The sequence below is a fragment of the Perna viridis genome, chromosome 2, assembly GCF_037379345.1.
Source record: "Perna viridis isolate PV_CMFRI_1.1 ecotype Kerala chromosome 2, ASM3737934v1, whole genome shotgun sequence".
In the NCBI taxonomy this organism is placed as follows: Eukaryota; Metazoa; Mollusca; class Bivalvia; order Mytilida; family Mytilidae; genus Perna; species Perna viridis.
This window is the reverse complement of record NC_142446.1, coordinates 57,794,118-57,805,243: the sequence shown is the minus strand read 5'-3', so window position 1 is coordinate 57,805,243 and position 11,126 is coordinate 57,794,118. Positions and strand designations below refer to the sequence as shown.

Sequence of the window (11,126 nt, the reverse complement as noted above, 5' to 3'; positions counted from 1 at the left end):
TACCTCAACATGAACCCAAATGTTTTTTTGTTGGCATATAAAGGATTTTGTAAAGACATGTTGAGTACAAGTTCAACATATTTGATCATTACAGCCGGTTTTCGGTTTCAAGCTTAAGTTAAAAAAAGGGAATTTTCAAAATTTCAAAATTTCTTCTGTTTCTGTTTTGTGCAATATCTTCAAGGACCCAACTTCAAACAAACTTTTGTTTATTCAAACAGATTTATGTAGCCTTTTTGCTGCTTTCGAATAAGTCAAGGAAGTGCATAATTTAACGTATTCAAGGCTATTCAGGCGTAAGAATGTTACCCCTTCCCACTAAAATTTCCGTGAAAACCAACATTTTCTTTTTATATTTTGTTTCAGGACCTAACACTCATTAGTCTGTCTACGGATCTCAATGGATGTTTGGCTTAAGATTAACTTGTATGTTTTCTTGTTTGGAGATTTCAAGATTTCAATGCAAGTTGAATATTTTCTGTCGTTTGTTTTGGAATGTATATTATCTTTTCAGTCAATTCAGTAACGATTGTTTTCGTCCAGTTCAAATAAGTATATATTCTTTGTCTTGCACGATAATAGTTTGTTGCACTCATTTTTTAATCCAACTTTTGAACGATCTCATGAAAATATGTAGGATATTTCCTTTACTGATTTTCAGTAGTTTATAGCAGCAAATTACGATCTACGGAGTATATATCTCTTCATAATAAACTATGTTTATATCACACAAATTTGCTGATTTTCACCAAAACGAAAAAAAATACCGATTGTCTTTTAAAAGTAGCATGATAGGTCTGCAGGTGATTTGACTACGATAACCTGTTTCTTATGAGTTATGTGTAAGCAATCAAATTCACCTCTGTAAAGATACTCGCAGATAAGCATTATCGGTGCAGATTTTTTTAACGCATGCATGGTTATTAGAGCGTCTTTATCAATAACGCTTAATTATTTTATTCGGATCTGGAGGTCCCCGGAGCCACTAAAATCTCACAAAGTAACAAAGTAACAAATAGTATAGTTGTTTTAATTTTCAAAGAGAACCTGTCGTGCCACTCAGGGTTTCTGTCAGTTAATTGAGACCTAAAACCTAGAGGAGGTGCTTTTTTAACTGTAAATTATGATTAACTTATTTTTGTCTGACTTCATATTGCCTCAAAAATACACATATACTGCCTGTTAACTTACAAATTAAATGTTTATGTTAATTTTCTGATTTCGCGTACATTTTTCGTAAGTTCTCTTTAATGACATTCACCAGCATTATACGGATTTTATATTCTTTGGCTTAAGATTCGGCTGAATACCAATAACAAAACCACAAAATTGCGCTCCCGCAAGCTTACAATATTGATAATTGACAGCATAAGTTATCAGTGCACATCAAAATGAATACATCACTTGTGTGATCATTTCGGTGGTTTATAGCGTTACAAATTTTAAATCAAAAAGGAAAATGAACTAATTTAAGTTGTGAAGCAATATTATTACTTGAAATATTTTTCAAACAGTTTCTCATTGAATGACTGGCTTTGACCAAATGCAAATATATACATTTATTAAACATATAGTCATTTTTATACGGCAAATAACAACTTTTTAGAACAATGAAATCTGAGGCGTAACTGAAGAGTTTTCTTTGACAAACACAATGGAATAATTTGATATTTTAAGAATTTAATTACATTTTCGAGAAAATATTTTATAACCATTAGACATTCGAAGTATAAAGGTTAACCACTATGTTTGTTTTTGTTTTGTTTTGTTTTTTATTTTTTTATGTTCGGCAGTGACTTTTTAAAAACTGATCTAGATCAGAGTTAGTAGTTGCCTGTGTATTTTTTTTTAGTATTTTGATATGCCGGCCGGGCATGAACATTTCTGTCGTCATCCGAGAGTATAAGACGGGAAGCTGAAGCATGATGTCATATCGCATCAGTCATTACACAGGTCAACTTAAGACCTGAACTAACTGAAGACAATAAACTTCATAAAATAGGTGCATAACCGTTATAAATGATCTGAAAGGGGTTTTAGCTGACTAAAACTCGTAAATAAGCCAATCAAAATATAGTACAAGCTAATAATTATGTGCTGTCGCGTATACGCAGTACACATGTTCCAGGCACTGCAACTATTTACAGATACCTCTACATTACAAAAAGCAATGACGACTATTTACTTTCAATTCGATTTTCAAAAATTTAACATTAAAATCGTAAAATTAACCAGTCATAAAATAAGAAGAAAGTTAAATTTGTTTTCCGACATTAGATATCAATGTAGATTAACAGGATGCGATATCCAACCACATCGACGCTCCCCGCCTTATACTCGATAGTTACATATATATTTTGGAGAATTCGGAAAGCCATCATTATCTTTGTTGACTTACAAAATTACTTGTATTGTTTGAATAAAAATGAGCTTTTAATATGACATCGAAGCAGCATATATTACCATTATTATCCAATGAGGAGCCCTGACAAATTTACTTATGGAGGACCACTCGCCCGTCTATGACAATATTATATATAAAGGTCGAGTCGATAACAAATATATACGGCTCCTTTTTACGTTGATGTACTGTTGCAAGGAAATGGCGCTATATCACTGTTAACGCATGGGGTTGAATTGCTGGATGCAAAACAATCATTTGTTCCACATGGATATGAATGTTCCAGTCCTGAAACGCACCATATGTAATTAAAGCATCCTCTTGGGTGATACACATAAACAGCGTCTGGATTCCGTTCACAATAATCATCTGTAAAAGAGAACATTATTTAAATGTGAATATCCGAGAATCAAATAATAATATATTGTAAATGATTTGTTTCAAACTTGTTTCTCTATTTTGGACAATTTTAAAAGAACAAAAAATTGTACTCATATTTCGACATCCATATAATTAAATCTGATGTAAATGTACTTGTTTTGTTTTATCCAATACGTCTTGAATGCTATGTTTATGAATGAATGTTTTCAATATACATGTACTTTATAAAAAATCCTTTAAGTGTTTTAGCAATATTCTCCACCATGTCATGGGGAACTTTAGGTGTTGGCATTTCTGCTGCACCTACACATGAATAGGACATATACTGGAAAATGCATTTTAAAAAAAAACATTCAAAACTTGATACATTTTTGGAATGATACGATGCATTAATAGCCTATACAATTTCACAATAAAGGCTATGTATGTAAATGCTTATATCGCAATACTTAACTTCAAATTAACAAATATTAATAGATAGATGTAAGTATTCTTATTTGTAATTTGAATCATGATTCCTTGAAATATACAAAAAATAATTTCATCCCATCACCTTCAATTAGAATTATTTGACCGCTCGCCGTTAACGCTGAATTACTTTCATTAAAAGCAGTGAAACCATTAGAAACTACGCATTTCATATCAGTGGCATTCCATTCTTTTGCGAAGCGAATTTCAAATTCAACTTTTCGACTATAAGAGCAATGATTTTCATAGTACGTTACAGGTCCATAGGTGACTACACCGGGGTCAGGAACAATAAAATCAACACTCCCATTTTTACGAGTCCAGATTTGTAACGACCAATTCGGATTTCCAATAACAGCAGTGCATTCTATTTTTTTAGCAATATTTTCCGCCATGTCATGGGGAACCACAAGTGTTGGCATTTCCGCTGCACCTACAGATGAATAAGAAATATACAGGAATATGCATTTAAAAAAAAAGAAAAAATTCAAAACGTGGTATTTGAAACCTTTATGATGATATCCCTGTTTATATTATTTTTTTTCAACATAGGGTCCAAACTTCATATATAAAAGAAATGTTTTCTTTTCACACCAAGTTGAAACCGTGGTTTTCGACTCATGCCCTGTGTTTGTAGTTTTGTGTGTGTTTTGTTAGGCTTAACAAATAATAATTACATAACTATGAAATTAATTATATAATCATAAAATTATATAATTTTTCTTATTTAAGGCAATTTCATTGTTATAAATGTAAGAGAATTCGTTTCTAGAAAAGTTGCTAAAATAAATGGAATATATTAAAATTTTTGAATGCTAAAGCCATGAAATTGAAAGAACAGTACACTAGCAGTTTTTACCTTAAATGCTTAAGAGAAAGTTCTTCATGACACTGATTTCTTGATGTCGATGTTAAAAGTTTGCAAAATTGTTATGATATTTCTTTTCCCTTATGAAAGTCTAAATCCGTGTAAACGACTGCGTCATCCAATATACTCTAGAACTCCAAAAAGAGAATTTCATCAAATTTCCTTGTACATACCACATGGTTTTTTTTTGTTCTACCTCTTTGTTATTTCATTTTGCGATTTTTTTTCATCTTCATATTAATACAAAATATTTACATGAAAATATATAGTTATAATTTAATCCGCTATCGCTTCGTCGCAGTGCCTGGAATATGAGTACTGCGTATACGCGACAGCACATAATTATATAATATAATTGTTAACTTGTCGCTTTCGAATCGGTGTTAAAGTATGACATCTTGTTACAGTAATAACTCTTGTCAACCTTGAACGACAAAACACTATTTATTTTTACAGTTTTTCAATAAAACCTATCATAACCAAACACCTTTAGGAACTTAAATTGTATTCGATTAAGACAGGTGTTCGGTTTACCTAAGTTCTAAACAATTGGAACTAAAAGAATCCAAACCACAAACTTGCTTTTAATTCCATTCTTTCAGTCTAAATTGTTTAGAACCTCGGTTAACCGAACACCTGTTTTCACTAAAAAACTGCAAAATAAATAGTGTTTTCTCGTCCAAGCTTGACAAGAGTTATTACTCTAACAAGATGACATACTACAACTCTGATTCGGAAAAAGTCTCTTGTATTACCAGAAAAAAAATTTGTCATCAATTGATTCCTATCTATTTCAGTTTTCTAAGGCATAGTGTAAAATCTTCTAAAAAGTCCTTCCGCCTTTATATGACATTAACTCATTTAAAAGCATGTGGAACGAGTTGTTTTACAACTTCGACCAACTGAAGACTTTGTACACCTTTTCAAACAAAGAAAGGATCGTTTTTAATTTTTTAGTTGTATATACCTTAAATTAAGAGGCCTATATTCTATGAATATATACAAAAATTGTATTTTGCCAGACCAGCATAATCGTCACAATTTGTAAAATACCCTTATAATTGTGGTTGCGATCCACTTAGTGGTCTTAGTTGAAAAGAGGACGAAAATATCCGTAATGACGACAACGCATATTGGTGGCATCGGATAACATGGTCCTCTGGTCTGGAATAGCTTAAAATAGATCGACGAAGCAATAACGGAATAAATTATTACTTTACATGTATATGTACATAAACTGAAGCCATGGTTTCCAAATCGTTTTCTTGCAAAATGAACATGGAAAAAATACATAAAATGAGATACAAAAATGAGGTAGAACAAATAAATACAATGTGATATACACGTTGCAATTTTATGATTTTCCCTTTAGGTAGTTCTAGAATGTATTAGATGACGCAATCGTTTACACGGATTTTGACTTTCATAAGAGAAAAGGAGGATCATAAGCATTTCTCAAACATTTAACATCGACATCTTCAAACCAGAGCCATGAAGAACTTTCATGAGATATAACAGAACTTTTCAAACAGGTTAATTTATAATCAAGTAAGCAAACAGAATCCCCAAAAAGTGATTTTTATTTTGTAAAAATTGTGACCGTACAACCGTCAATAATTAGTTCGACTTCATTGTTTTAGCATACAAAGTTTTTAATATATGATTTAATTTAGCAACTTTTGTAAAGTTATTAAATGCAGTTTCACATGACTAGGAACTACAGTATAGATTTTCATAGCATTTGCAAAAAAAGAAATATTTAGGTTGCTCGTGATTTTTTTGTCTATCAGTAATTGTTCTTTTATTTACTATTCTTAGTTTTGGTAACTTGATAATGACACTTAAGAAGAATTCTTTTCCTTGATGTTTAACGATAAATATAAAATACCAACCATATAAAATATTGCTAAATCTTTATGCTGGGAGTGACCTCTTATCATCAGCATTTATAGAACCAAAACATAGGAAGGTCATCCCCGTACGGTTGTGAACGTCAGTTTTGCGTACTAAATAGTGGTAAGCAATGCAACAGTATTGGGCTATCTTAAATAGTTCGGTTTATCTCTACGTTTTCATCATCAGGTTTATACGGTGTTCAATAATGAAAGTAATTCTTAGATCTTGACCGAAAAAGTGGTCATACTTGTTAGTTAACAGAAATGGAAAAATAGATATATTTTTTAACGGATGAACAAATTTGTGGTTTACATTAAACCCTCCGCAAAAAATGTTCAGCAAGGAATGTGAGAAAATCATACATACCAAACACAGTAAGTCGTGCAGATTCTGACACCACAAGGTCAGTTAAATTTACATTCACACTAAAACGGCCACTATTTTCACAAGAAACATTTTTCACTGTTACAGTCAGTTTTGTACCAACAAATTGTATATCAAAGTTATCTTGACCAGCGGCAATAGTAATAACTTTCTTTTTGGAGATTTGTGCCACTGTCAAAGTACTGGAACTCACAGATGCAATAAAATCAATATAAATCCGTTCATAGACCGTGTGGTTAATAATGCAAACAAAATTAACATTTTCTGAAAACATTAGAGTTGATATATCTTCGCACTCGATTCCTGAAAAAAAAAGAAATCATTTCAAGAGCATTCAAGTAAGGCGCTGTGCACATTTCCCATACCTGGTTATCCTTTCATTTGCAATGTTGGACAATCTTAGGAAAGAGTTAAGAGTATTTTTCGCATACCTGGACAAAAGTGATTGAATCAACCAGACAAAGTAAATCCTTTAAAGAGATCCCTCCTCACATATGTTCTTAAAGTTTTGCAAAATCATGTTTAATGTCAGGAAAGAAACACATACGGATGTGTTTTCTCCATTTTGTATTACTGACATATGACGGACTTAACCTACACCTAAGCTACCTGAGACACACACACAAACCTTTGTCTGTTTATTGCGGATATAGCGTTTACAATCCTGTTGTTTCAGTGTAGTTTTGTGTTTGAACAAAGGAAACAAAACTAAAAGTGGATAGTTTGGAGAGTCTCTTCCATATCAATATAAAAACAAGAATTTTCAATTTTTTTTTAGATAAAATCTTTTTTTTATGTTTAAATACTAAAAGATTACAAGCGAAAAGAGCAAGCTTATAATGATGGCATTAATTAAAGTTAACGCAACTATTTACATTCATAGTTAAAAACCTCACATATTTTACCGAATATCAACAAAAGTAAGTTTAAACACCGCTTGGTATATCTTCCGTTGTTGTTGCCAATGTTGTCGACAATGTAGAGATGACTTCTATAAAACAAAACAAACAAAAAAATATAGAAATTAATATCTTTTAATTTTGTAGATAGAATGTAACGTTTATAAAATTGTTTGGAACATACCATCTGTACATTCGTAATCTTCATTTATTTAAGGTATGACTATTATATTTTTCAGTCTATGACAAAGTAACCTTCATCACGTGGTACTTTGCACCACGGGAATTAATGTTAAATCAAAAAGATAAAACAAAAAATAAAAGTCATTCCTTACAATTTATTTTAGTATCAAAATTTAACAATTAAATCATTAAAAAGAGCTGGTGACGTCTTTGAGGTGGACAAAATCTTTATTCAATCAGAAAGAGTGTTTCTTCTGAAAATAATTTTTAAAGGAAATTACTAAAAAAATGATTAATGAAATACACGTAAAAATGCCTATAATTTTTTAGACTATATAAACTACAAGCAACAATTTATGATTATAAATTCAAGATTATAGATCTAAAACTTTTTTAATCTTATAAGGTATTTTTACCTGCTGGACATGTTATACTATTACAGTTGTCGCATGGGATAATACTCTGTACTCCAAAACATAATCCTGTTGAACATCGTTTACCTAACGTCTGGTTTTTATAGCATTGAACATAATTTTCACAATCCGTAGGGTGGGGATAGTATTCTTTACCGGAAGTGTCATTAACACAAAAATCTGTAGTAAAATCGGTAAAACAATCAACGATAAAAAAAAAACCAAAACAATCATCACAGAAATATGGTAAGATTCTTAAACCTATAATAATCCCTACATTTAGAATGAAAAGATACTTGGTTTTTACATGGCTTTTCGACAATAATACTGCCTCCATATTTATGAGTTTGGTAAGTTCTAACGATTACGAGAACACGTATTCACATATCACATTTATCACATTTTACCAAAATGTCCACTATTCAGAGAACTAAAAGCAAGTTATGCTATTCGCCTAAATTTTCGAAATGACTATTTTGTTCAATTCTTGCAGAAAATTATTTTCGTTATTTTAACCTCCACTTTTCTCATCTGAACGATTTTCTATTATTCTAAGATAATGTGAAACAGTATTAATATATTTTTTATATATCTTTAACGTTTCTTTTCTGTTTTGTGCACTGACCGACATCTAAAAATCAAATTAAATACCTACTTGAAATTAAGGATATGGTCTCGTTATTCGAATACAAAGACGTGAAGTTCTGAAAACAATCATTTTTCACTCCACAACGAATTATGGCGTTATTCATCTCCGATGTAAATCGAATCTCAAATTCAATCTTTCTCCGGTTAGTACACCCTTCAACCAAACTGGGAGCGTCTGATTCAACAGAAATGTCTGTGGGTATGAAATTTGTGTCTGTTTCTTTTAGAACTTTGACAATAATCTCTCCTCGTGGAAAACCTAAATCACCTATACAGTAATGACGTAACCAATTTTTGTACTTATCAGAAATTGTTACGTTTTCTCCATTTAGAGACGCTGTAATATTATCACTACTTAGAAAATCGTTAGTTTTTTCCGTTATTATCAATTTGAAAAACTACTGTTGATACACTATCCGTTGACGATCTAAACGTGATATTCAGCATAGAAAATGTGCCATTCAATGTACATTGTATTTCAACAGCGCCTGAATCTACCTCCACAGATTTAACTTCACAATAAGCATCTTAAAAGTGAAAATAAGGGATGAAAAAATCACCCTCATATAAAACCATTATGATACTTTTGAGTATGAAATATATGCTTTAAAATGAATCCATCACATACAGTACATATACACAATATACGTTTCTAACATAATAAACTATACATATAATACAAAATAATTTGAATCAGAATCAAACCTGCATGTAAGAGCAGATCTTCGGAGAGACAATATACTTACATGGTGATGGCGGTTCTACTGTAGTTGGAACTATTGGTGGGATGCAAAAATCTGCAATGATAAACATTGGATAAATTGAAGTTAAGAAGTCAATGACTTGTGCATGTTAGATGTACATATTTTTTTAAATATAGATGCGTTTCAGTGTCCTTCATTAATCACTAAGTGTATGTTAACGCTTTGTTGGCCTCTATCACATAAACTACGTGTAAGCAGTGAAGATAATTTTCTTCTTATTTCTGATTTCTTATTTATGACACCTCTAAATACATATTACCACTCAACAGATCAATTTTAAAATTAGAATTTAAATATAAAAACTAGTAAATTATACCAACAACCATCTGAATTTCCATGTAAACAATGAATTTCAAACATCCGCATTCCTTACTAAATATCTTGCTTAAGTATATTATCGCTGAAAATTAACTATTGTATAATGTTTATGTTTCAATTTGCAAAATAAGTACAAGATATATCATCATTATATATGGTCAGCTTTTACCTTTAGGAACCTCCTCTTCACAAACTGCACTGGAACAGTTATCTGAACAATCCCCACTTATACTGTTCCGACATAGTGTTGCTGGACAATCTGCACCCAAGGGGTATATATCAGAACCACCAGTTTTGCACTCTACATAAACATTACAGTTGTGTGGGTGTCCAAGTTTATAGTTGTTTTCCGCACAGTTGCAGATGTTTCCTAGAATATATAAAGTCTCTGAATGTTGAAATATTTGAAAGTTCTTCAATTACTAACACATAAAAAATATTAAACATGGTACTTTCTGAATTATGGGCCTCATATATACAACAAATTCTATACAGATAACTCTATAGAAAATTTTATGAGATTCAATAAAAGAGTACTGAAAATTGTATACATGTAGTGTTATGAAAAAAATGGAATTACACATATGACTAATAGTAAAATTGGAATGAGAAATAAACATAAAAGTTATTGTTTCCAAACACTTTTGACAATAGCAGTATCATGTTTAACATACAAATTCGGGTTCCAGACAAGATACTATGCAATTATACGATCAGTATATTAAGTATTATATATAGTTTCATATAGATAAATATGTAGTAAACCAGTGTTTGCTAGATTTTTCGTGCATCAATTTAAAATCGTGAAAGAATATGTTTTCAAATATTTAAACTCACTCGGAATCAAAAGAAGTTCTTCATTTAAAGTTTCAACAGGGGGGTCACTAGGAATTTTGCACCTTACTCTAGCTCTGTGCATGTCTTCAGTAAACTTCAAAGCGAATTCCACTCTTTCTGTGGTAACACAGTTTGCCGAAACGTTGGTTCTATCCACTTCCTTGTAATGATCTGTTGGAAACTGTTGAAAAGTAGTACCGTTTAATATATCAAATCAATTTCCAAGTTGTTAGGTGGATAACCAAGATTTCCATGACAGAAATGGACTCCATCTACTCTATAGAAATCAGGTGTTTTGTTTGAAAGAACGAGGTCCACAACTTGATCTGGGTTTAGAGTAATGGATGGACTTTGAGGCATTCCTGAAATAAGTATTTTCAAAAAATTGTTCGAACAAAACATTTTTTTTAATTTCAATGTACAATGTATTACCAAACAATAGAAATACATTTAAATATACTCTCCTGTTTTTAGCTATATTTTATTGATCAGATTCTCTAACGTCTCTGTGAACGCATATAGTTTTTTATTTTAAAATATCTACGCTGGCATAATGTATATTGTACAATCCCGAAAATTTCAGACTTTCTCCCATGTGTAATATATGCAACCCGACTAGTGTAAATACAAAAATAAATGATAGTTCTGCTTAAAGTATTAATCAAA

The 11,126-nt window shown here is 31.2% G+C and overlaps 2 protein-coding genes across 2 annotated transcripts; both read right to left on the bottom strand.

Annotated features, from left to right (window-relative positions):
• Positions 1-263: 263 nt before the first annotated feature.
• LOC148626215 (uncharacterized) lies at positions 264-7,974 on the bottom strand. Its single transcript, XM_088570030.1, has 5 exons — positions 7,897-7,974; positions 7,333-7,389; positions 6,381-6,701; positions 3,336-3,683; positions 264-2,770 (listed from the first exon to the last, which is right to left on the bottom strand). Exons 3-5 carry the CDS (start codon positions 6,670-6,672, stop codon positions 2,577-2,579), a joined length of 834 nt encoding a protein of 277 aa, XP_088426156.1. The 5' UTR covers positions 6,673-6,701; positions 7,333-7,389; positions 7,897-7,974; the 3' UTR covers positions 264-2,576.
• An 877-nt stretch (positions 7,975-8,851) lies between these two features.
• Positions 8,852-10,818, bottom strand: LOC148626214 (uncharacterized). Its single transcript, XM_088570035.1, has 4 exons — positions 10,461-10,818; positions 9,793-9,993; positions 9,288-9,338; positions 8,852-9,068 (listed from the first exon to the last, which is right to left on the bottom strand). The coding sequence occupies exons 1-4, from the start codon at positions 10,540-10,542 to the stop codon at positions 8,908-8,910; spliced, it is 495 nt and encodes a 164-aa protein (XP_088426161.1). The 5' UTR covers positions 10,543-10,818; the 3' UTR covers positions 8,852-8,907.
• Between the last annotated feature and the right edge of the window lie 308 nt (positions 10,819-11,126).